A 25,966-nucleotide genomic window follows, 5' to 3' on the forward strand; every position below is an offset into this window, starting at 1 on the left:
AGAAAACACCCAGAAAACACCCAGAAAACACCCAGAAAACACCCAGAAAACACCCAGCACGCGCCCCTGCCTCCCAAACCCCTCATGTCATCTTCTCTTCTGACCAGCAAGGCCTGTGACACCAAAGCCTCTCCATCACTGTGAGCAAGACATGGAAGCACAAAACCCTGGAAAGAAAAAAGCATCTGAGACTAATGAAGAGCCCACATCCTGCAGCCTTGGGAAGGAGAAAGTGCTGCATGCAGGCAGGCAGTGCCAGCTGGCAGGGTGGGCTGCTGGCATCGACAGATGCTGGCCCAGGTTGGGAAGCTGTGCAGAGAGAACCCAGCCTCGGGGGAGTCAGGGAGAGTCATTTCAGAATATACAGACTAATTCCTTCATTAGCAGCCACACCAGAGGGTGCCCACACCTCTGTGCCCTGACCCAATGGGATTCTGAAAAAAATCAGACAATAAAAGCACCGAATTATGAGTATTTGTGTGCTCCAATGTGCCAGAGACCAACTTGAGACCAAAGGACTTGAGACCCTATCAAATGTCTTGATAATATGGTTTAATTTTGCAGACTGAGCAGGCAGCAGTGAAATGCAAACCCACCATTATTTCCACAGCCTTGAATTACATCATGGCCAAAGCTGCAACCTGGAGATGCTGAGAGCTTTTGGCAGGCTCCTCCCCAAACCCTGCATCCCAGCAGTCACAATGACCCCTGCCAAACTGGCTTCACTGGAAACCAGGATCACCTTCAAGAACAACTCCTTTAGTTGTACCTGGTCATGCTGCAATCACAAAATTAATGCAGAGCTGTTTATGCAGTACAAACTTCACCCAGAAAAATAAAAAGTCTTTTTTTTTGATACAAGAAAGACATTTTTTACAGGGAGGACAATCAGTCACTGGAACAAGCTCCCCAGGGACATGGTAGAGTCTCCCCACTGCTAGAGGTTTTCAGGATGTAATTGAGTACTGTGCTGGATAATCTTATTTAGGCTCCCTTTCCCACAAAAGGCTGAACCAAGTGATCTTTTGGCATTCTTTCCAACCTGGGCTGTCATTCCATGAAAAAATACACTCTCAGATTTATTGTGTGATTATTTGCTTGTAAAACTGATGCATTTTATTCACCTGTAAACCCCTGCCCATTCTCCCCCCAAAGCCACAATCCAGAGCTGTTTATAAGCCTCTAACAACACTCTTGGCATCAGCAACCCAAAACCCTGTTAAACCTTCCACTGAAGGGCTATTTCACTTCACCTGTGCTCAAACAGCAGCTCCATCCTGCAGCACAGGCTCACACTTGTCCTGTGGCAGGGAAGCAGCACCTGGGTACAGGATAAATCAATTTAACCTCAGCAGCCTGTCCTGCTCAGCCATGGGGAAATTAAGTTTTCAGTGCTGGTGCTTAGGAAGGGAGAAGCTGCCCTTGCAATCAGACACTGCTGGAAAGAAGCAATGGATAGAGCCCAAGAAACTTCTTTAAAATGGGTCAAGACCCGTGGATATTGGTTAAGCACACACATAAAGGACACTGTCTCCATCAGCTGTGCCACCAGGCACTCATGGTGGAGCATCTCCAGATGCCACTCACAGCCCTGTGTTAGGGACTGTCCTCACTGCAGTGTCAGAGCAGCTCCGAGCTCCCAGCTGCAGTTCTGCAGCCCTTCACTGACAGGGAGCTTCAGCAGAGACCCAAGCACCACATCCTCACCCAAAATCAAAGGGGAATGGCAACACAAACACCTTTTCCCGAGGACTTACGGAACATCAGAGGCAGAACAAGGAGTTTTCCCTGCATTTTCTCAGGTACAAGACTGCTCCTTAATGTGGGGCTTGCTGCCACGGAGCCCAGCACAGCACCCCCAGCACGAGGCATCCACTGCTCCCCAGCAAACCCCTCTGTCCCCCAGTTACAGCTGCAAGTGCTGCATGGAAAAGCCAACAGGACACAGATATTGTGCTTCTGAGATCATTAAGGCAACACAAGACATGTGTTGACCCAGACATACTTCCCTAACTACGTACTTGCCTCTACTCAGCATTGTGGTATGCTGGACCTTGGAAGAGCCCTGACTCGCATGAGAAATGTCCTCCCTCACCCCAGCAGCATGGGAATCGCCTTGCTGAGAGGCTCCAAGTCATCCAGCAAAGGAAAACTCTGCAGAGGAGCTGCAGCCCTGGGGCTGGCCGAGTTCAGCAGAGCGGTGTCGAGGAGCGTTACCTGCGCTGTCAGGCCGGAGATGAGTTGTGCCCCACAGCGGGACCATATTTAACGGGGATGAGCAGAATTTCCAGCAGATTTAAGAGCAGACATCAGGAAATAGACAATGCTTCATACCTTGACGTGCCTCAGACAACTGCGGGAAGGCGTCCGCTGGCCAGGCGGGAGCTGCAGCCAAAGGGGCTGGAGCAGCACGGAGCTCTCTGCAGACACAGCTCCTGCTGAGACAGCTCCAGAGCCCCCCAAAACCCAGCCCCTTCCCTGAGAGACACTGCAGAGAGCTCCTGACCGCTGAGCCACAACCTGCAGCCACAACAGGTTGCTGCAGAACACGAAGGGTGAAGGTACAGGTGGTTTTCACAGGGCACTGTAAGAGGCAGGGCTCAGCAGCAGGCAGGGACACGAGCAGTGGGACACTGGCAGCACACAGAGGGCTAAGGACACAAGGGAAGGTGTCCCTGAGTGCCAGGGCTGGCTGAGTGGGATCTGACAGGAGGTGGAACCATGCAGACTATAAATGTACAGCCTGTGGTGTCCCACGTGTGCTGCAAGCCAGAGGAAAAAGGAAAATGTCTGGAAAATAAGGTCCACTAAGTGAGAAACCACTAAAAGGAGACATGTCAGGCTTCTATCTGCTGTTTCCTAGGAGTACCAGGGACACCAGAAACCTGAGGCAGGAAAGATAGCTGAAGTCATCAGAAGCAACCTCAACACCTCTGCCCTGACACACACATTTAGAAGATTAACTTTTAATAAAAACAAAATAAAGAAATAAGTACATTGTCCTCACACCTCCAGCAATGACAAACAGCACCTCTGCTTTCCTTTCCTCTTTCTCAGTCCAGGCATGCAGAGCTCCCCAGGCAGCTCTGAGAATATCAAAGAGGTTTTGTTGTGACCATCCAGCCATCCCTGCAAACCACACACTGTGTCCCTGCTGCTCTGGATGATGGACAAAACCACGTCAAACTAAGAATTTTACACATAAACATACCTGTAGTGGATATAATTGATCAGAGTGATCACCAATGGGTTAATGAGCCCTTTATCTTCTTTCTGTGCACCTACAGCCCCCTCTGCCTAACACATGCCACTCGCTGCAGCCAGGTGTTATTCCACATATTCCTCATCTCTTAACTCTTAAAATGAGCTTTCCCAGAGCAGTTTCAAAACTGATGTGAGTAATTTCCCTGGGAGATGAGACATCACTTCCCATCACGGCTGCTCCTGTCCTCTCACCCCACCACGGCAGTGACCAAATCCTCTCTGCTCAGGGAGTTGCAGACCTTTCCTTTTCTTTCAAGAAGAGGCCCCGCGGCAATAACAATTAAAGCTTTGTAGAGAGATCCGAGCCAGTCAAAGGGAGCAGTCGCTAGGGAAAGACAGGAGAGCCATCTCCAGGCCACTGTCACCAGCGCAACCTGGCACTGAGGGACAGAGCAGAGCTCCCAGCCCCAAAACCAGAGCAGAGACATGCCTGGAAACAAATCCATTTAGAGCATTTCATGCTTTCACAGCTCTCAGAAATGTGTGAGAAATGAGTTAACTGGATTAGAAGAGACAAACAGGTTCTGTGAGATTGTTTCTTCTGCCAGCACCCACAGGCATCACCTGAGACGGGCACCTTGTTCCAGAGCAGGGAGCCCCTCGCTGCCCCACAGCTGGCACTGAGCCTCAGCTGGCACCTGCCATGCCCTCCCCTGCAGATCAAGGTGTTTGGCATCCCCTGGGATGGGACCCTGGCTCAGGGACACGGCTCTGGGAGGAAAGGGGAGCTCCCCCTGGGCAGAGGACACCCCAGGGGACATGCCCAGCCCAGCAGCTGTGGGAAAACTGATCTCAAAGAAGAGGCCAGGCCCAGTTCCCACCCGCCCTGGAGTGCCCTCATCCCATCCAGCAGCCCCACACTCGGCTCAGGAGTCAGCTCTTCCCACCCACAGCCCAGGACTAATTAAAAGCATCTTTAGGGCCAGAGCAGTGACTGGGACATGGCCCCCAGTGTGGCACAGATCTGCTTTCATCCAAATCGTCTCAGATATTCACCAAAGCCAGGCCCAGCCTTCCTGCTGGCCCTGACTGAGCTCTGCTCCCTGCCCCTCTCCTCCAGCAGTGCCTGGGCCCCGTGGGACCCCCAGAGCACATCAGCAGGACCAGGGTGAGCTGAGCAGCTCTCCCTGTGCAGCCAGGCTGGGCCATGGACCTGGGAGTCAACAGCACAGCCTGCTGATACCAGAACCACAGAAACACTTAGCTTGGAAAAGACACCTGAAATCATGGGTTCCTACCATCATTTGTCACTTATTCTCTTCAAGAACAGTTTTGCCACACATGGTTTATCATCCCTCCACTGCCCCTGCTGAGCAGCTTCCCCTGCCTGTGCTGACCCCTCCAAGCAGGGACTGATCAGAGACCAGACTTTCAGGCCATCCATTTCCCCATCCCATATTTCATGCCAAAGTCACGTATCATAAACACCACTAGGATGGTCTGCACGTTTCCAAGGTCCCACACAGCGTTTGAGTGAGGGCAGAGCAGCTGTGCTCATCATCCTGGCAGCCTCCTCAGGTGAAGGCACACACCACGTTTATGTACACCCAGCCCAGGTCACCAGGCACATCTGAGCCACCCATGGAAAAGCCAGTTCCAGGTCAGGGAAACACAGATGCACTTGGACATTGTTTTGCAAATATTGCTCCAGGGCATTAGCAGGAGATGCTGCACCTTTGCACAAAGATGCTTTGGGGTCTCTCTGCCCGTGTGCTGCTCGCCCTGGGAGCAGTGACAGCCAGCCCTGGCACCAGGGCTCTGTGCTCCCTGCACAATGTACAGCCTGAGGGCTGAGACATCCCCTCCTTCGGTGCTCGTTCAGAACAAAAAGCCCAGGATCACATCACTGGGGAGTTCCTTTCTCCCCAGCCACCCTTTACAGCATCTCTGTGAGGAGGAACTGGAGCCAAGGGTGGGATCATCCCCCCTCAGCCCCTTCTCTCCCTCATGTCCCTGCCCAGTGGCACAGGCTCTCCAGCCCAAAGCCCCGGGCTGCTGAAACACCCACCAGGCTGAGTTACAAGCAGCTCTCAGGAATGCTTTGAAGTGGCTCGGACCAGAGGAGGAAGCACAAGGGAGATGGACAGAGGGATGAGAAGGTGCCACCCACGCTCTGCAGAGGCGGTGGGGAGTGCAGGATGCTCCTGCAGGTAAATCCTTATCCAGGGGCACCGGGTGCTCCCAGCACATCCCTGGACGGGTCTGGAACAGGCCAGCCGTGGGAGCAGCCCTTCCCCGGCCACAGCTTGGCTCCACCCTGGCTTGAGCGCTTCCTCTGGTCCCTGCGGTTTCCCTCTGAGCGCCGATGCCCGGCAGCCGGCTGGGAACGCCCAGGACCAGAGGCCTGGTGCCGCAGGAGGCTGAGCTGTGCCACGGGCTGACTGCGAGGAGGGAAACCCACCGCATCCTCCAGTTTGGGCACGATATCCCGTCCCTGGATCTCCCTGCTCACGGTGCTGATGCCCAGCCCGTGCCCTGTCCCAGCCGGATCAGCCACAGCCACCCCCGAGCAGCCCTGGGAACCCCCCCGACATGCACCACTGGGCAGGAATTGCGGGAAAACTGGGGAATTCCATGGAATTATCCATCTCTCTCCTGCCCCCCTCCAGCCAGCAAGGTGAAGCTCCGGAATAAAGCAGGGAGCAGCCCTGGAACGCGCAGGCAGCTCCTGCCCAGCCAGGCGGGATGGGAGGGCAAAAACCCGGGGAAAACGCTTTGGCAAGCAGGAAAAGCTCCGCCACAACACACACACGCACAGCCAGGAGCCAACCTTCAGAGCAGAAGCGCGTCTCCATGCCAAGAGCTCGGCGATTTTCCTCCCTCTCCCCGGCTCGCAGCTCTGAGCTAACAGGCTCAGCATTCATCCCCCCGCGCCGTGCGGCACATGGGAGCGGAGGGGGGGAGAGAGGCACTCAAATCAAATCCAGACCTAGAAAGCAGTTTCTTCTTCCCCCCTGCTTCCCCCTTCGCCCCCCTCCCTCCCGGCTTCTGCTGGAATCACCGTCTGTCTCGAGGGCTCAGGAGGATGGGGGAAAAAAAATAAATAATGATAAAAAAATGCAGAAGGGAAGAATTGCAAGGAAAAAAAAAAAAAAAAGAAAAAAGAAAAGAAAAAAAAATAAAGGAATCGTCTGAAATCCACCCGGAGCGGGGCTGTTTCTCTTCTCAAAGTAAAGAAGCTGCTGGAAAGGTAGGAGGGCAGGGGCAGAATATAACATATTAAAAGATCAATAGCCTACCTGAAATCCGGTCCCTCTCCATTACTACGGGATATATTTAGCATCCGCGTGTCACGGCCGTCCCTTTTTTCGGTGGCGTCCCCTTCTTTCCCCCACTCTCCCTCCCTCCTTGCCTTGCCTCCTCCTCCTCCTCTTCCAAAAAAAGCTCTTTGTCTGGTCTAATTTCTTCAATCTGTTGCAATCATGAATGCATCCAAATTACCACATTTCCATGTGCTGATCATATGTTTGTGCTCCAAACTGAAGTAGCTTTGTCTCTTTGAAATGAAAATGAAGAGTAAGAGAGAAAGAGAAAAGGGGAGGAAGAAAGGAAAACGGGGTACATGACCCGAAAAATCCTGTAACTCCCTGAAATACTCCACCAGGCGCAGGAAAACTGGAAATCCCGAGTCCTCTGTAAAACAGTCTTAAAGCTACAGCATGCGAGTGTCCAGGGGAACGCTCCAGCCTCCACAGCTCCCTCTTAATATCCACCAGGAGATGCTTAAGGAACTTGGCTCCCGACAATAACAGAGCGAACAACTCATCCAGCTTCTCAAATCTCTCCCCACTTCCCCGGTCTTATTTTCCTGCTATTTCCTCTATCCCCTCCTCCTTCCTTGGCTCCAGCATTTTTAAAGAGCGCAGATCCTGCACGCTCCCCCCCCGCCTTTTGCCAGGTCTGAAGTTTCGATTCATGCATAAACTATTCGGCTGATGAAGGCTGACTTCATTCCAGGCTCAGCATCACGGGCTCTGCTGCTGCTGCCAGGCGGGGCCCGAGCCCGGCACACGCTCCCCGCTGCCGAGCGGCCCCTCGGGGGCTTCCCCGCCGGCCCTGGCACCGCTGCTCGCTCCTTCCCAGCGCAGGGCAGGAGCAGCAGGGCTTCCGAGCCTGCCACAAGCGATAGGGAAAGTCTGTGGCCGGGGCAGGAGCTCTCGGTGTTGTCCGAGTGGAGGTGGGATGTGAGAGCAGCTCTCACTCCGTGCGGTGCCCGGGGAGCAGCAGTGGGAGAGAGCGGCTCTGTGGAGCCTGTGCCCGGTGCTCCTGTGTCCAATACTCCTGTGCCCGGTGCTCCTGTGTCCAATACTCCTGTGCCTGGTGCTCCTGTGTCCAATAATCCTGTGCCCGGTGCTCCTGTGCCCAGTGCTCCTGTGCCTGGTGCTCCTGTGTCCAATAATCCTGTGCCCGGTGCTCCTGTGTCCAATACTCCTGTGCCTGGTGCTCCTGTGTCCAATACTCCTGTGCCCAGTGCTCCTGTGCCCGATGTTCCTGTGTTTGATGTTCCTGTGCCCGATGTTCCTGTGCTAATGCTCCTGTGCCCAGTGCTTCTGTGCCCGGTGCTCCTGTGTCCAATACTCCTGTACCCAATGCTCCTGTGCCCGATGTTCCTGTGTTTGATGTTCCTGTGCCCAATGTTCCTGTGTCCAATACTCCTGTGCCCGGTGCTCCTGTGCCCAATACTCCTGTACCTGATGTTCCTGTGCCCGATGTTCCTGTGTTTGATGTTCCTGTACCCAATACTCCTGTGTCCAGTGTTCCTGTACCCAATATTCCTGTGTTTGATGTTCCTGTGCCCAATGCTCCTGTACCCGATGTTCCTGTGCCTGATGTTCCTGTACCTAATACTCCTGTACCCAATACTCCTGTGCCCGGTGTTCCTGTCCCCGATGTTCCTGTGCCCGATGTTCCTGTGCCCGATGTTCCTGTGCCTGATGTTCCTGTGTTTGATGTTCCTGTGTTTGATGTTCCTGTGTTTGATGTTCCTGTCCCCGATGTTCCTGTCCCCGATGTTCCTGTGCCCGATGTTCCTGTCCCCGATGTTCCTGTGCCCAGAGGGATGGAGGGATGTGTGGCTGCAGACACGGGCTGCCCCACATGAGAACCTCTCTCCCCCTGGCAGTGGGGACACGGTGTTCACACCTCCCACGGGGGCTCCCACTGCCCGAGCACCCTGCACGAGCTTCCCGAGCCCCCCAGCACTGATTCCCACCGATCATCACCCGGCCTCCATCCCCAGAGCTGGCCAAGAAACTGCTCAAGCCCCTGCCAAGGGAGGGAAGGAGCAGCTGTTCCACAGGCCAGGTGTGCTGACAGGACCCTCGTGTTATCAGCATGGTCCGAGTGACAGCTTTTTCCCAAAAAGCTTACAAGTTCACATGGAAAAACCCAAGTGTGACGGCTGTGACACAGCCTGGCACTGCTCTCATGCCACGGGCAGAAGGACAGGTTATTGCCCAGCTGGATGAATAAACCCCTAGGGAAAGACTCCAGGCACTGCTAAATCTTTGCACAGCCTGGGCTTACATTATATTACTTTCCAACATTGAGGATTCGTCCTGTTCAGCAGCTGGTGCAGTGTCAGCATCCCCAAACCAGAGGAGGAACTGGGCCAGCAGCCAGCTGTGGGCTCAGCCCTGTACATCCTCCCAGAAGGCAGCAGGGAGCCCCAAGACAGCCCAGTCCTTTGGGAAGTTCCTCTCCAATGTCGTCTCCCCCCCAGCATGTTATTCCCTGGGCAGAGGAGTTTAGATTCCTTCCCAAATCCCGTTCACTCGGAGCTCTGTGTGCTCCTGCTGCCACAGCCCAAGGCTCTGGAGGGGACAATAAGCAATATTTTCCCATTGCCAGGCTCAAACCACATTTCCTGCCCGAGACCTCAAAGGTGCTGAACACAAAGCAAGGACATGGGGGAGTGCACAGCCCCACGGAGCACAAACCCCACTGCACTGCCTCCACCAAGCAGCCTCATGGCCAAGCTCCTGAGGCTGGAGAGGAAGGGAAAAACCCAGGGAAATATGGAGAAAGGAAGAAGGTGAATGGAAAGGAAGAAGGGATGGGGGCAGCGTGCATTTTAGCCTCCAGACTTTAACCCATCATGATCCAGGTGCTGGGAAGGATAAAGGCACCATTCCTTGCAGGGCAGATCACCAGGAGGCACTCAGGGAAGAGAGCCCAAACTATGGTTAATGCAGTTGAACTTGAAATGCACAAAACCTCCAGGTAGCTGCTCTCAGTCAGACCTGAAGGGCTCATGAAAATTTTAATGGATTCACTTTAAAGGTGCAGTCTGTGCCTCCAAAGCAGTGCTCACAAAGCACTAAAAGGCAAATAATGGGGTGCCTGTGATTAATAGAGGGGTACCCCGTGCTGGTGATGTCAACATCAGGGTTTGATCCCTTCAGAGGTGTGTTTCTACATGTTCCAGGGCTGGGAATTCCCATTTTTCTTCATTTTCTGAGACATTTTTCTCAGTTTTCTTCTCAAAGGTCTGTTCAAATAGGTGTTCAGTGGTCTGTGCACTGTAGAAGTGTATGCAGAGAAAGAAAATATATATTCCATTTCTAGTAGTACTGCTAAAGGGTGGGGGAAAGTCAAGCACACCCAGATTTTAGGAAGAGGACAGAGAACTCTCTCCCCTGGCCAGGGCTGCATTCTTGGGGTTCAAACTTTTGGGAAAGCCACAAGGAGAGGGAGGAGGAAGGAACAACTTTAAGGAAACCACTGCTATCTGCTGTAAAAACAACCCCAACTTCCATTTGCAAACAGCGATTGGACACGAAGCAGGAGCCCTGCTCTGCTGCCACCCCGTGCTCACGGGGCTGCCACAGGGCACACACACTTTCCCTCACAGGTTTGGACATTTCCAGGCTTGGCAGCCAGCAGGAAGCACTGCCAGGTGCACAGAAAGCAAGGAAGGAAATCACTAAAAAGAAAGTCGAGCAAGCCCTGTGCCAGGCTCAGCTGGAGCTCACTCTCTCACACCTCTGCCAGGCTCCCCCTGCCCCTGGCAGAGCCAGAAGCTGCTCTTTGTGCAGGAACACAGAGAGCAGCAGGGACTGTGGCCATGGCACAGAGCCCAGGGCAGCCAGGAGGGTGCTCAGGACTGTTGTCACTGTCAGCAGCCCCAGCAGTGGCACAGACACCTGCAGGTATTCAGGCAGGTTTTATTTGCCCCTCCTTGTCTGCCTCTCCAGTTTTATGCTGGGATTATGTTCCTGGGGTATTTCATTTGGCAGAAGAGATGTTTTTCTTTCCTGCCTAGGTCAGTGCAGCCCCTCAGTCACAGCTGACCACTTCCTCCAGGATTTTAGCACATCAGCTGGTACCACCTCATATCCCCAGCCCTGAGCTGGAGAGGATGAGTGCTGCAAGGCCCTTCAGGGGTCAGAGGTTCAGGCTGCACTGGGAAAGGTGCAGGAAGCAGCCAGAGCAGCCAAAGACCTCCAGGGCCTGGAGAGGCAGGAAAAATGGGGATTCAACTGGTTCTTTTACAGATTATCTCAGCTATCTGCAGCACTGGGTGTCTGGGAGGAGAGCACAGAGGGAGGACAGTGCGGCAGAGTGCAGCATTCCTAAATCAAATTATGTTTAGTGAAGCATTTTCACATGAGGAAATGCAGGTCCAATCAAGTGGTCCAACTCAGTCAAGTGTTACTCCATTATATTCCCTCAATGCCTTTTACCCCCAGGCTGGACTGAGCCAGCAGTGAGAGTACCTGAGCCTCCATGGACTGTTTGCTCCAAAAACCTTTCTTTTACATTTTTATCAGCCTTGATGATGGGGAAGAAAGAAAACCTTGACTAAAACTATCCTTTTCACTTGGAAAAATATTAAAGCCAAACCAAGGAGATCCTCCTTTTTCCAAGGAAGGCACTCACACTCTCAGTGCTGGTGTCCTGCTCTTTGCCAGGTGTTTCTTTGCCTCCATCCCCCTCTCCCAGCTGGGCAGCCAAGCTGCCCTGCCCAGGGCTGCAGCTCTCAGCTGCTCCACATGTCCTGCCAAGCATTATTTTGCCACTCCCTGGCTATTTCTTACGAAAAACCTCTATTTGTTCAAGACAGGGGAACACAAATCACTCAGATTCTCCTGAGTTACCACCTTTCCCAAGCCAGAGACCCCGTGTTGGAGTCAGAGGCACAGGAGATATTCCCTTATCTGTGCTGACAGGCTCTGACTCTCAAGAGAACACTGAGTTTAACTTAAAACCCCAGAGAAAGCTTCTAGAACTAAGTAGAGAAGCTGAGAATGTGAATGTGTGAGTGAGAGTTGTATTAAATCACTGAGTGAAAAAGTTAGAGTTGGGAGTTTTAGTTATATTAATATGTGAGATACAAGATGGAGGATTTGGGGTGTTGTCTCTTTCTCCTTCCTGTCCTTCTTCTTCTGGGGTTTTTTGGGTAATATCAGGGGACTGGATAAAAGAATATGCATTGCAGGACACAGATGTCCAATTATTGGGTTAGTAATGAAAATAATACTTGGCATTTCATTACTGGATGGGTTGACACTTAAAAGACCTTGAAGAGATTCTCCTTCAGCCCTTTTGCACCTTGTTACCCTACTGTACATAGCTCATTGTACTCTGTAAATATGTAATATAGATATAATATAAATAAGAAAGAATAAATATCCTAAACCTGAACACAAGAAATCATCTCTCTCTTGTCCATCTCAGTCCTGGGGAAAAGAACCAAAGCCCCAGTGTCACACCCTGCCAACCCTGCCAGGACACAAAGCCCATCAGCCGGCAGAGCTGGGGTGGCAGTGGCAGCGAGGGGTGGCTGTGACAGCAGCAGCACAATGTCCCTCCTGCCCAGTCCCACCCAGCCCCCTGAGATGGTGCCCACAGAGGGGACTGTGGAGGGATTTTAAGGACAGCCCCTGTCAGAGCTCTCCTCTGGCTCTCAGCCTCGCTTCCTGAAAGCCTCAAACTGCTGGAAATCCCTCCCCAGGCTCTGTGCTCACTCTTTAACACTCCTGTGCTCAAGAATTAACAGCAGCTGGCAGGGCAGAGAGGGAGGCGAGGCAGCGCCGGACACTCCTCACCCTCCCAGGAGAGAAGGAGTTTCAATAAATATTAACTCTTCCACAATCCTCTGCTGATGTTTTCCTTCCTGGACCCTTCCCTCCCATTAGTCTTGCCCTCGTGGGCTCCTTGAGGGCCCCAAACAGGGGGGTCACTCCACACCTGGAGGTCTGTGGCCCTTCACTGCTGGGGAAGGAGGAGCCCTGTGGGGCTCTGCTGAATTTGCTCCTCTATTCAGCTTTGCTGAGAGCCCAGCTGGGTCTCTGCACCCAGCTCTGGGGTCCCCAACATCAGAAAGACATGGATGGACTTGCTGGAGAGATTCCTGGGAAAACAATGAAGAGACCACGAGGGCTGGAGCTCCTCTGCTCTGCAGCCAGCCCTGGAGAGCTGGGAATGTTCACCTGGACAGGAGAAGGATCCAGGGAGAGCTCAGAGCCCCTTCCAGGGCCTAAAGGGGCTCCAGGAGAGCTGGAGAGGGACTGGGGACAAGGGATGGAGGGACAGGACACAGGGAGTGGCTTCACACAGACAGAGAGCAGGGTTTAGTTTGGCTGTGAGGAAGAAATTTGTCCCTGTGAGGGTGGTGAGGCACAGATTGTCCAGGGAAGTCCTGGCTGGCCCATCCCTGGAAGTGCTCAAGACAGGGTGAGGTGGGGTTCAAGGCCAGGCTGGATGTGGCTCTGAGCAATGTGATGAAGATTTCTGCACAACTGAATGATGCAGATGAAAATTTCTGCACAATTTCTGCACTTTACACACAGGCAAGCAGAGGAGAGTGGGATGCCACACTCTGTTCCTGTGCACTGAACCAGCTCCTTGGCATGGAGGGGAGACCCCACATGAGGACAAACCTGCTGAGATGTTTTGTTTTACCTCCCTCAGGTGCATCCCAAACACGTGGATTTTCACAGTGTTTCTGTTAGGAATCCTCTCTCTGATGGATTTCACTGTGTTACCACGCTGCAACACAACCATCACATTCCTTTACCTTAAATTCCCACTGCTGAGGAAGGGATGATCCACTGAAGGGAAGAAAACACCCCAAAACTGAGCAACAGACCCTATTTTCATTTACCAGCAGAACCATCCCAGCCTGGACTCTCCTGAGCACCATAAAACACTTTTGACCAAAAATCAAACCACAGAAAATTTAAACCAAGGACTGCCCCACTGAGTTGGTCCATCAGGAATGTCTCTTGCTCCTGGTGCTTTTGTAAGAGCTCACTTATCACTTTCGTGGCTACCAAAATTTTGGCAGAGAGACTTCACACTCTGCAGGTCATCCCAGAACACCTACAGTGCTTCAGCCACAAATCTCACTGTCTTCCAGGAAAATCAGCCCTGTGACAAAGGGCAGCATCTCCTGCAGCCCCAACCAGCAGTAAATCCGTGCTCTGTGCCCCAGGCACAGTTTGGGGCTCAGTAAGCACCAGGCAGCTCTGGTGCTCACCCTGGGGCTCAGAGGAGGCTGTGGTGGCAGCCACAGCTCCAGAACCGGCCTCTGCCCTGGGGATGAGGGACACCAGGCTTTGAGGGCAGCAGGGACAGCTGAGCAGACACAAGCTGGCCCACCAACATGCCCAGGAGCAATTTGTAAACCGGAGTTTTAGCAGCAGAATGAGAATAAACACCAGAGAGAGCCTCGTGTAGTGAGCTGAGAGAAATGTGGCCACCCACAGCTGCTGAGGGAACCAGCGCCCCTGGGCTGGCACACACAGAGCAGGGCAGGGCTCACCAGCCCTCCTTCCATCCCTTCCCCTCCATTCCTCCCCTGCCAGGTGCTGCACTCACACATTTCCCACTCCTCCAGTGCCCACTGGCACACTGGACGTGTGTCCTGCCCCTGCTGAGCCCTCACAGGACGTGGCTGGGCTGGCAGAGGTGACACTGAGTGCATTTCTCTCTCAGCACTCTTTACTCTGGAGGACTCAGGGTGCTTTCCTCCATCCTTCAAAAGGGGAGAAGATGAACAAATGAGATAAAGCCACGTTCCACTGTCACTCCTCTCCCCTCTCTCTGCTGCACCTGATGTTGGAGGGGCTCTCAAGGCTTCCTCCAGAGATCTCTGCTGCTGAGGTGACAAATAACCTTGCTCAAGGACTTCTCCTGTCCTGGAGGTGCCACACTGCACTTCTACATTTCCTTTCCTCAGGGGAACCTGTGGACCTTGTCAGTGCTCATCAGCAGATCTGTATCATGCTCCAGTGTGGAAAATTGTTATCTTAAAACACAGTCAGCAGCTGAAGCCCCCAAACATTACAGAGCAGTAAATCCCTGAACCAATAATTTATATTTTAATGTCTCTGTTTTCCTCACACAGAGTCAAATGCTGTGGGAAAGGCATCGAGATCCACCTCCTCACCTGCAGGGTTCAGCAGCGTTTGGGGCCTCACTGAGACCACACCTGAGGCTGGAGATGGCCCAGAGGTGTTCTGAGGGACCAGCACGAGCAGCCAGCCCAGCACATCCCCTCACCCAGGGCACCCAGCACCAGCCTGGGCTTTCTCAGCTGTGCCCTCCCTCCCTGTGAGGAACACCCAGCTCTGCTGGCAGCCCCAGGACCGTGCCAGGCAGCTCAGAGTCCACGTGCCAGCGTTACACAAGTGCCCTGTGTGTGTCCCTGCAGGAATCACACACCTGAGCTGGGAGCAGCCTTACGGCTTTAACTCCTTGCTGCCCAGAGCTGGGATCACCTGAGAGCCTGCAGAGGGGACTCTCTGGGCTGCTTTGACCTCTGCTGCTCTGTCCTGGCGAGGAGAAAGGCCATGTGTGATGAAGGGACACGTGTCAAGCCGGGGTTTGTCACCAGGGAGCCCAGGACAGCGGTGGTGCCTGGGGACACTGTGGCAGGAGAGCTGCACAGCTGGGGTGACCGGTTTGGTGCCTGGAACAAAGGGGAACAGAGGCTGCCCGAAGAAATTCCTATGACCTCATCTGAGGACACATCCAGAGCCATGAGGCTGCAACCACAGGCTCCAGTTAACCCCTCAGCTGCTGCACTGCAGTGAAAAGCACCTCTGTGCTACAGGCACAGAACCACAGCAGAATCAGGGTTGGGAAAGAGCTCCAAGGGTTCATTGAGTCCGACCATCAGCCCAGCACCGCTGTGTTCACCACCAAACCCTGTCCTCGAGTGCCACACCCACACAACTTCTGAACATCTCCAGGGATGGTAATTCCACACTTCCCTGGGCAGCCAGTTCCAGTGCCAGGCCACCTTCCCAGTGAAGAAACTTTTCCTGATGGCTAATCTAAAGCAGCCCTGGTGCAGCTTGAGGACGTTTCACTGCCCAGCAAAGAGGTGCTGACATCACAGTGCACACTGTGCATCCCCCCAGCTTCCAGCTGGACCCAGAGCTGCACTCCCAGCCTGCATCCCAGGATGCCAGCAGGAAGCTCCAGACAGATGCAGGACAAGCTGAAGGGCTGGACCAAGGTTTCCAGTGTAACTTTTTTATCTGTTTTTCTGATTCTGCTTCTCTACTTCTTCTGCACTTCTCCTCACTCCTGGATTTCTCAGTCTCTTCTGAGCCGAGCTCCTCTGGAATACTCCCTCATGGAGAGTTCCATTTATCTCAGTTCTCTGGGTCAGGAAGAAAACTCCAAAGCTCCTTAGGATCTTGTTTCTCCTGTTTATTAGGGTGTTATCAAAGACTTGGCAGACTTTTCCAGACTTTTTGCTCAAGTTCAATTCATCCTGCCCTTTTGGCTCACTTTGGCTCTGATGGCACAAAATGGCCCTGAACCACGTGGCTGTTTTATCTTTATATCTATTTTTATCCAATTAACAATAGACATGTATATTATTTTTCTTAATGACCCAATGACCTGTGTGCTGTATTGTGGCATTCTCTATCCAATCACCTGTTACTACCAAAAAACCTCTAGAAGAAGAAAATGAAGAAGAAAGAAGAAGGAAAAGAGACAATATTCTAAACCCTCCATCTTGTCTTCTGCTCTCTAAACTAGTTTTTACTCTAACTTTTTCATCCAGTGACTTAAGAAAACTCTCTAATCTACACACTCACACTTTTAGCTTTTCTATCTAACATCAACAGTTGTTTTCATGTAACACCATGAAAACACGCCCATAAATCTCATGTTCTATGAAATTCAGTGTTCTCCTGGATGTCAGAGCCAGCTATCAGAGCCAAGGGCACTCACTCTGTGTCTCAGCCTCGACACCCAGGAGGTTCCTGAGCTCAGTTTGCTCGGATGCCACACTGACTGCGGAGGGCTGTGCTGTGAGTGGCAGTGCCCACGTCTGAGCTGCAGATGTGTGACAGTTCTGGCAGCACTCCCCTGAGGAAAAATCCCTCACACACCTAATGGTTTTTATAGCACTCTGAATTTGTTATGTAACAGGCATCATGCACGCTCCAGTGGGGAGCCCCCGGCTCCTGACATCACTCTTGTTTATCTCCACTGTTCTGGTTAACCCACAGCCTCACAGAAACCACTTTCTACACTTGTCCTCTCACAGACTCCTGGCACAAAGGGAGGAGATGGTCCTCAGGGCAAGGGATTAAGTCAAGAGATGGAAAGAGCAAGATCTGTTGTCATGAATTTTGAGCAATCCAAATTAGTGAACCCTGCTGAAGCAATTTAAACCATGCCCACAGCTATGTGTGTTCTGCTCTTCCACCCACCTGGCCTCACATCTTTCCATTCCAGTGCCCATGGGGAAGGATCCCTGGACTCAAGGCACAGCCTTCAGGTTCTCTGCTGCTCTGCTTTCCCAAGCTATGAAATAGGAACATCCATAACTATTAAAGGGAAAATGCAAGGTTTCATCAGGGAAAAACCAAATAAGACAAGAATTATCTGTGCCAGTCTTGTGGAAATTTTCAAATAAGACTATAATATTTTTATTTTGTTAATCCCAGGTACCAGAGACCTCCTGGGTGCCCTGGACAGTGTGGTGACAGTGGGGTCAGTGGGGTGCTCATGCCCTGAGCAGAAGCACACAGGCTCAAACCTCGATCTGCACCTTTGAACCACCTCACTTCCCCTGCATCCCCACCCCACACTGGTCCACCCACTGTGGCTTCTGGCCCACCTTCCACCATCAACATGATGGGTGAACAAGGGGCTTGAGCTGCAAACAACATCTGGAAGGGAAATTCCCCTCCACTTTCTCCTCAAGTGAATTATTTGGACAGTACAGGACAAGCTGTCCCAGCAAAGGTCCCAGTGAGTGCCCCTTTCTAACACAACCCAGAGAGCTGGCCTTGACTTCCTGCCTCTCCAAATTATGCCCTGCACTTCCAAAAAGCACCGAGACAAGTTGTGGCTGATCCTCAGCCAGCTGCTGACGAGGCAGAAGCTGTGCTCTCGCTTTTTGGATGGAAAAGCCCTGCCTGCCCTGGCCCTGGCAGGCTGCCCCTGCTCCAGGCAGCCTCACGGCCACACAAAGGCTGAAACAGGAAAGCTGAGGCACCTGCTCCCCTCCCACCCCTTTGGGAGCTCTTGTGAACAAAGCACCTGAGCCACAAATAGCACAGGGCCAGAGCAGCGCTGCCCAAACACAGCTGGAAGGCACCGTCCCCCCTGTGTTCACCTACACAGGGAAAATCTGTGTTAGCTAAAGCAGTAAACTCCACCTTTTCATGGACCCTCTCCTTGTGTTGCCCTTGCCAGGGAACTTCCTTCCTCTTTAGCAAAACCTGAGTTGTAGGCTGGAAACAAATCAAAGTACAGAGCACAGCTGGCTGCCCGAGAGGAACACGGTTCCTTCCACTCCAACTGCTCTGGGCTGTTTTCTGGCTGAGCTGTGAACACACCACTGCTCCACATGGCAAATGTCAGCAAATATTTCTCTGCTTCAAATTCATCAGGTACAGTTGTAGGAAAATGAAGTGGCAGTAACTTTTCTGTCACACTGTTCCTAACTCCTGCTGGAGGGATGGGACACGATCCAGAGGGACCTGGACAGGCTGGAAGGGCTCATGTAACCCTCAGGAAGTTCAACAGGGCCGAGGCCAGTGTCCTGCACCTGGTCAGGGCAATCCCAAGCACAGGCTGGGCAGAGAAGGGATCAAGACTATTCCTCGTGGGGATTGGGGGTGTTGGTTGATGAGAGCTCCATAAAACCCAGCAAGGTGCACTGCTGGACCAGAAACCAAACGTGTCCTGGGCTGCAGGGTGAGAATTGTGAGCAGCAGGTCAAGGGAGGGGATTCTGCCCCTCTATTCCACTCTCCTGAGACCCCTTCCTGCAGCTCTGGAGCCATCAACACAAGAAGGATATGAAGTGCTGGAGAGAGTCCAGAGGAGGCCACGGAGATGCTCCAAGGGCTGGGAGAGCTGGGGGTGACCTGGAGAAGGCTCCAGGGAGACCTCAGAGCCTCTTCCAGAGCCTGAAGAGGCTCCAGGAGAGCTGGAGAGGGACTTGTGAATCCCACCCCAGGGGCTTAGCTAGGGCTACACAGCAGGTTTGAACACAAGCAGCCCCCCAGCCCTGGAGCTGTGCTCAGCCAGCACTGCTGGCTGCTGGTGCTGCACCACCACGTGCAGAGGGACAGGAACGTTGGAGTGGAGCTTCCAAAAGAGGTCAGCATCACTTCTGCAGGTTCCTACCCTCACTGCACACCCCAAGGGGATGTGTGGGTGCCCAGGAGTTGGTGGCTGTGGAAATGAACATCACCCCTTTCTTTGTTTAGGGTGGCCAAGAGCCCAAAGCAACCGAGCCCCTTTTGCAACGCCTCACTTGCAACCACTGCTCAGTCATCCCAACCCCAATTTATCTTCTACAGGAATAAAAAGCTTCTGGGTGCAAGGCCAGATGTGCAGAGGGGAAAATTTGGACCTGAAACAAGGGGAAATTGAGCTGCAGTTATATGGAGCCATAAATATTTACTGCAATGTAAACCGAAGGACTGAACTGCTCATTTGATTTTTTAACTTGAAAAAAAAATAATAAAATTTACAAGGTCTCTCACCAGAAAAGTGGAAAAGTATATAATTAGAGTCTAAGGAAAACAAGCTTGAACAAATGTGCTGTGTCTGTCAGTGTGGATTCCCTACACCCCAGTTCCCTTTGGAGCTGCACCAATTCCCCCTTCTGTCCTCGGATGTCTGTACATGAGAGCAGGCGGTGCCAGGGCTGAGGCAGCAGCTTTGTTTGTGCATATGCACAAGATAAACACACACTTCAGCTCCAAACTGCCAGCTCTGCGCTGGTGGCCGAGTTCTGAAGCATCAGCTCTAAAATCCAGCTCAGTCCTCCTGGCCTCTTGCTGCCCTGAAGCTTTAACACCCACACAACACCAAGGCTCCCCAGTAATTATCACTCAATGCATCTTCGCTGCCCCTTGACATCAGTTTGGGCTGCAGTGGCCTACTCTGAGCAGAATTCCATCCTGCCACTGATGGTGCAAGGCTGTGGAGCTCCAGATGGCAGCAGCAGGACGGTGTCACAGCCAGCCAGCCCTCAGCACCCTCACCTGTGCCACAAGCAGCTGTCCCTGTGGTGCTGAGCAGAGCTAGCGAGGGCCAGGCAGGCACAGCCGCAGCTCCCAGTGAATGTTCAAGCAGCCAGCCGTGACCATTCCCCGTCCCACACGTGCTGCTGCCTGCTGCCAGCACAGCACTGAAGCCACTGCTCCAGGAAGGCACCCCCAGGGTGGATTTCTGCTGCCACCCACGCCGAGGGAAAAGCTGAAAAGCGCTGTTTTGATAAGTCCATCTGGGAGCTGAGGCAGGATATGAGGGATGAGAAGATGGATTGAAACAGCAAATCGAGCCCGGAGGGAGCAACTGAGTGACAGAGAGACCAAGGGGACAGGAGGGGATGAGAGCTAAGTGTGGTCAGAGCTGGGTGCTGAAGTGAGTGGGGTTTGGGGGGCACAGGCAGCAGAGAAAAGGAGGCAGCAATAGTCAGGGGAAGGTTTCTAGACTAGAATTTCTAATTCCATCCAGGCTAGAATCAGAGGATCTTTAAGGTCCCTTCCAACCCAAACCATTCTAAGATTCTGTGACATCAGAGAAGGAAACACAAGGGGAGATTTCAGTGGCAACAAAGCACCTGCTAATGAAGAGCAATGTCTGGGATGTCCAAAGCATCTCGGCATGGAGACCCACTGCTTCCCACAGGGTTTGGAACCAGGGAGCAGCACAGGCTCGTCAGAGGGGCTAACACTGCCAGCAAAGGAGGCTACCAGAAGGAAAAGCCCAGATCTGGGCTGCCTCAGCTTCCCTTGGTGTATTTTAGATGAGAACAGTGACATTTTTCACTTGCAGACAGTCCCTGGGCAGCCCCAGCTCGTGTCACACACAGATAAACAGGGCACACAGCCCCAGGTACTCACAAGCACTGGGAATCCTGCTACTGCTTTCCTGAGGCTGGGAAACACCTTTTGCAAGAAAAACAAACCCTCCCTCCTGAATCAGAAGCAGCTCCCAAAACATTAAGCTGCAATTAGGGCTGTAAATTTAGCCACAAGCACTTATAATCCATAAATCTGCACATCCAATAAAAAATAATAGCTAAAGAGAGTCCAAAAGAGCTACTAATGACTAAAGGGGATTTCAACCACAGGCCTCTCCTGCTTTCTGTTGCCTTGTGTTAAATTGGGTTTGAGCTTGCTAATTATTGTCTCTGGACCCATTATACAGTAAGGAATATTTTATATTCTCTCTCTTTTCATAGTTTGTTGGGGCTTTTAAATATATATATATATACCTCACTCTGTTTTTCACACATACTGCTTTCTTTCTCCAGCACAGAGAGCTCTGCATTTATCAGCAGCAGTTTGCCTTCCAAACCATGGCAGAATATGTGATTTCTGACTGTCACCTCCTGCATTCCCTCTGTTTTTCCTTTTTTTTTTTTCCTTTTAAACTGGATGAGGAGGTTTCAGAGAGAGAAATTCACACACTTACTCGGACTTGTCTGGTCACTGAGCCTCCGAAGTCTCCCACTGGAGGTCCGGGTGATTCCTAAAGCAAGAAGAAGGTTGGAATAAGGAATCCATGTGAATATGGTGTGTGAATCCCTCCCTGCTATCACTCTATATCAGGCAAGGCACAGTTCTGCCAGGAATCTGCTTTGTACAATCAACTCTCAGATCCAGGGAGAGTTACAGGTTATTTTAACCAAAAAACACCTGAGGAGAGACCTCCACCTTTCCCTGAAGATGTCAAACATTATTATTCACACACACCAAACCCACAAATGTACTTATGGTTTCCAGAAGCACCAGAGGGGACTTTAGGAATCATTATGTGGGACATTCACATTCACCTCTCGCTCCAGGATATTTTATCCTGGAGAGAAGTGCAGCATTTCCTGGGACAGACTTCCTTGCTGGGAGAGGAGAGCACAGGAATTTAAGGATTTGCACGAGTCCTGCACTCACAGACTCCTCTCTGGATGGATTGCACCCCCATGCTGGGAGCACATCATGTGTGGGAGCCCTGCTGTGGGGTCAGAGCAGTGGAACAGGGGGTGCACCTTCCCTTCCACACCCATTTCAGAGTCCTCAGGAATTCCCAGGTGCCTGCTGCCTCCCAGACTCCCGGCAAACCAGTGGCACCTGCTGACTACAACAACATTTCTAATCCATCATCACATTCTTTAATTCCTCTGCCATCCCAGCTGCCTGTTTGTAAAATGCTGATTGCCACAGCACTCGCTTCCCACTCAGCAAGAACCTGAATTCTCCTTAAAATCCCCAGAATTCCCATTTAGTTAAAACACAGCCATGTGAAACTGTACATGGATTTGTGCCTCAGTTCCTGGCTTTTCACCTCAGTAAAAGTGGCCACAATAAATGCAGTGAAGCACCTCAGGTGGGATGCCATACCCTGGAATCCCCCCAGATGTTATCATGTCCTGCTATGACACTCCAGAGGCTCTGGCAGCTCCCCAGCCTCAGGGTCCTGCTGGAGGAGCAGGATGGTGTCCAGGATGGACACCAGCTCCAGGACAGCGTCCATCATCTCAGGCTCCTGCCAAGTCACAGGAGCTCCTCAGCTCATTCCAAACCCTGCCCCCAGGATTTGAGAGTGGTGACATAATTAAATTCTATTATTTAAACCATCTTCTCACCATCCACCAGATCTGCTGGACAGGAGGCAAAGGGATTAAAAGAGCATCAATGTAAGAGGCAGAACAGGTCTAAACTGTGATTTGTAACAGAGTCACAACCTTACAAAACCTTGTCAGCTAGAAGAGTGCATCATAGAAGGAGAAAAAAAATATACTCAAAAAGAAATAGATATATTTATATAGAAAAAAGGCAGGAAAACTTTCAGACCAGTAAGGGATAGAGAGAGGGAAGGGACAAGAGCTGCCTGGCAGCTGGACATGGAAAAAGCGTTTCATGCTCAGAGCCCTGCTTGTGTATATATATTTTTACACACATATATATATATATATATGCACGTGTGTGTTTGCTCTCTCCCTTTCCCTTTCTGACATAAAAAGCCTCTGTGCCTGCAACGTGATGTGGTTGAACCACAGGGCTGGTCCTGGGAAAGGGTGACCCAGGGAGAACCCACGGGCAGCACCACCCAGAGCTGTCCCCCCAGCTCAGCTCTGCCCCCAGAGAGCCAAAACTCGAGCCAGGACTGTCCAGCCACACACATGAACCAGGCTGGCTGCTCCAGAGCTTCCCCTGCACTGCAGCAGGGCAGCACCCAGCCTCACTTGCCATCCCTGACAGCAGGACAAGGGCTGAAGCTTCTGGGAACTTGTGCTTTAGAACCAGCATTTTCAATTTTAAACATATTTTTGCGATTAAACCCAGAGCCTGAATATTTTCCTTAATTCTTGTCTCCTCTCTAAATGCCTGCTGCTCCTTTGGACGCTAGCAAGAACGAAAAGCTGTATTTCCTCTGCTGAACAGATTTTTAACCAGCTCTTCTTGAGCCAGGCTGCAAGAACAGTCACATCCCAGCTCTGCTCCCTGCAGAGACACAACACCTCCGAGTTCCCTGTGCTCAGGCAAGGTGCAGTGTTGAAACCCAGCTTCCAGAATCGCTCCAAAAACCAGAGAAAACCATCCCTGATGGGTGGCAGGCTGAGGAATGCAGATGTACAGCCATGCTGAGCTGGTTAAAACAGCCTTTCATGTTCAAAGCCTTCATTCAGTCTGCGGCGGGGCAGGACGGAAGCTGAACGAGGAGCTTACAAGCTTGGGCAGGATCACATATAGGAAATAGGCTTTATTCCCTTCAGCAACTGCAGTGGAAAAACACACACAGCACTTGGAGCACCCAGCACAGCCATCAGCATCCATGCCCTGGCTGAGCCTGGGCCTTTTATGCAAGCCTTCCTGAGGATTTGTTTGTGTGCCCTGTCTCCCAGGTTTTCTCTGGGGAGCTGGAATTACCATTCACACCCTTTCTGCAAAGCTGAGTTGATTGGAGGCAGCATTAGGGGAGGTTTTTCTGACAGCTGTTGCTTCACTGCCTGTTAACAACATTAATAATACATAATAGCGCTGTTCATCCCCTCTCAGACAAAGGGAAAATGAGGAGCAAACACGGAATTCATGCGGGCAGCTCAATACCTTAAGAGAAAATCTGGAAAGAGGAGGGAGAGCTGCAGAGTCCAAGCCAAGCTTGCTGTCTGTGATGCCCCACTGCCCCTCCACAGAGGGAGGATCCAGACACAGTCCTGGAAAGCAGATAAACAGCAGGGAAAGCTGGCAGCCTGGCAAGGCAGGGAGAGAAGATCTGGCAAAAAATAAAATAAATAACGAGAAAGCAACAGCTAAAAATATGCTGCTGTGAACACACTGCCAGGAAGCCAGCGGAGGGGGCAGGGGCAGAGAGCATCAGCTGCTGAGTGTGTTCTGGGGTTACCTCTATTTATAGCCTGGGAGCAGCAGTTTGAGCCCCACGTTTGAGCTGTGAAATGAAAATCAACCATTTCCAGCACAGACACGGTGTCTGTGAGCCTCCCCTCTCAGCGCTGCTCTAACACCCCAAAGCCACGCTGGAAATGCACCGCAGCACACTGCACTGAGAAGCACAGAGCAATGTGCTTTATATAGCAGAAATTGGGAATTCTTCCCCTCGTTCCCATCAGAAGGAATTCGGAACGGAAGAGTCCAGCAGTTAAAAACCACTCAGTGCAGGAGTGGCTCTCTCAGCCTGGCGGATGTGCCTCAGCAGGACAAAGCCCAGCTCAGCCTCACCTTGGCTCACTGGCTGAGCAGAATTTTTTCACATTTTACAATCAATGACTAATTCCCTCCAGATCCACGGGCTGGGGCCATGTGGCCCAGCAGAAAGGCAGCAGCACCCAAACCCTCTGCACTTCTCTGGGGTCTCCTTCCCAACTGGCAAAGCCCAGAATCGCCCCTAGGATCGTGCCAGTGCCAGGCTCACATTTAAACTGCTTCCTCCGGACAACACTGGAACAAATTTTCTACAGTTTCGTGCTTCTTGCAGCTGCTGATGTAACACAATGGATGTAAAGCATCTCAGCATGGAAAGGGGAGCAATTTCTGTGTCCTCATGCTGCTGCAGGGGATGCAGACAGGGCAGGGCAGCAGGGGGATGGAATCCAGCTCATCTGGAGAAATGTCCAGTGTGACTTTTCTGGCTGAATCTGAACCTAGAGCTAAGCAGGGAATTGTCAGAGATGTTCATCTCCAACAAAGTCAATGTTGTTGACTTCAATACAAATTGTTGGTCACTGACAACATCCATTGTCCCAAACACAGCAGAGTTTTTGGGTGAGGCACTCCAAACCTGGGTATGTGTAGCAGTGAAGAGAGAGCCCACGTGAGGTTGATTTTCTCCTCACAGTAAGCCATCCATGCTGCTACACTCACATGATGTCAAATCCAAAAGGACAAGTGAGCAATTCCCATTATCAGCAGAAACCACGCAGTGAGGACAAACAATGGAGGACGCAGCTCGGGAACGCTCTACGCAGTCCAGTAAAAACAAAAAACAAACAAACAAAAGAACCCAAGCCAAACAAAGGTGGTGATGGAAAGGGATGGGCCAAAGCCAGCAGGAGCCATCCCACACTGTGCTGGAGTCAGCAGAGAGGCACCAGCTCATCAGCGTGAGCCTTGCTTCTGTTACATGTACTCACTGCAGGCTGTGGGATCAGATAAAGCAGCTTCCTTCTTCACCCAGCACAGCTCAGCAGGCTGGCCAGACAGCACTGGAGATGTCTCCATGCAGGGACAGCTTCCTGCTCTGGACATATCCACACTCCAAATCACAGAGCCACCTCTGGATGGTTCTGTTCTGGGGGCTCCTCAGCAGAACAACCCTTCAGAGGGGTCACAGCCCCCTCACACCACCAGCAGCTTTTAAAGCAAAGGGGTGACTCCCCCTGGGGCAGGACCTGCAGCTCCTGTGCACTGCACACCCCCAGCGCCACCTCCTCCACCCCACCTTGCCCTCTGCCATCTCCTCAGGCCCTCCTGATGTCCCCTAGGGGCACTTAAAGGACACAAGGATGTCACTGCCCTGCTCAGGTGCCAGTGCAGAGTGCTGGGACGAGGTTTTACACTCTTTGTTCATTGTGCAAGTCCAACACTGCCAGGACCACTCGGGGTGGGGAATGTCTCTCGCTGTTCTCACATCCAGAGAGTGGCAGGTGAATTACCTTCACTGACAGCTGCATTTCACCCTTGCTTCACCCAGACAGGCTCTAAAAGCTCCAGGGATAAAAAAGAGTGACCGGAGAACCCCTCACC

General features: G+C 52.1%; 1 protein-coding gene across 4 annotated transcripts in view; it reads right to left on the minus strand.

Annotated features, from left to right (window-relative positions):
- The window catches only part of SEPTIN9 (septin 9), a 136,052-nt gene that overhangs the window by 91,197 nt on the left and 18,889 nt on the right, over nt 1-25,966 (minus strand). The window contains exon 2 of one of the 4 annotated variants that reach the window (XM_015645942.3): nt 21,180-21,236. The exons of 1 other annotated variant lie outside the window; for it this stretch is intronic. In XM_015645942.3, the coding sequence (XP_015501428.1) occupies nt 21,180-21,236 (57 nt within the window). Of the gene's footprint in view, nt 1-6,034; nt 6,075-6,503; nt 6,585-21,179; nt 21,237-25,966 lie in introns of those variants that run through there. 2 more of the 4 variants (XM_015645944.3, XM_015645941.2) reach the window with 2 other exon arrangements.

The sequence above is a fragment of the Parus major genome, chromosome 18 (assembly GCF_001522545.3).
Source record: "Parus major isolate Abel chromosome 18, Parus_major1.1, whole genome shotgun sequence".
NCBI classification, from domain to species: domain Eukaryota; kingdom Metazoa; phylum Chordata; class Aves; order Passeriformes; family Paridae; genus Parus; species Parus major.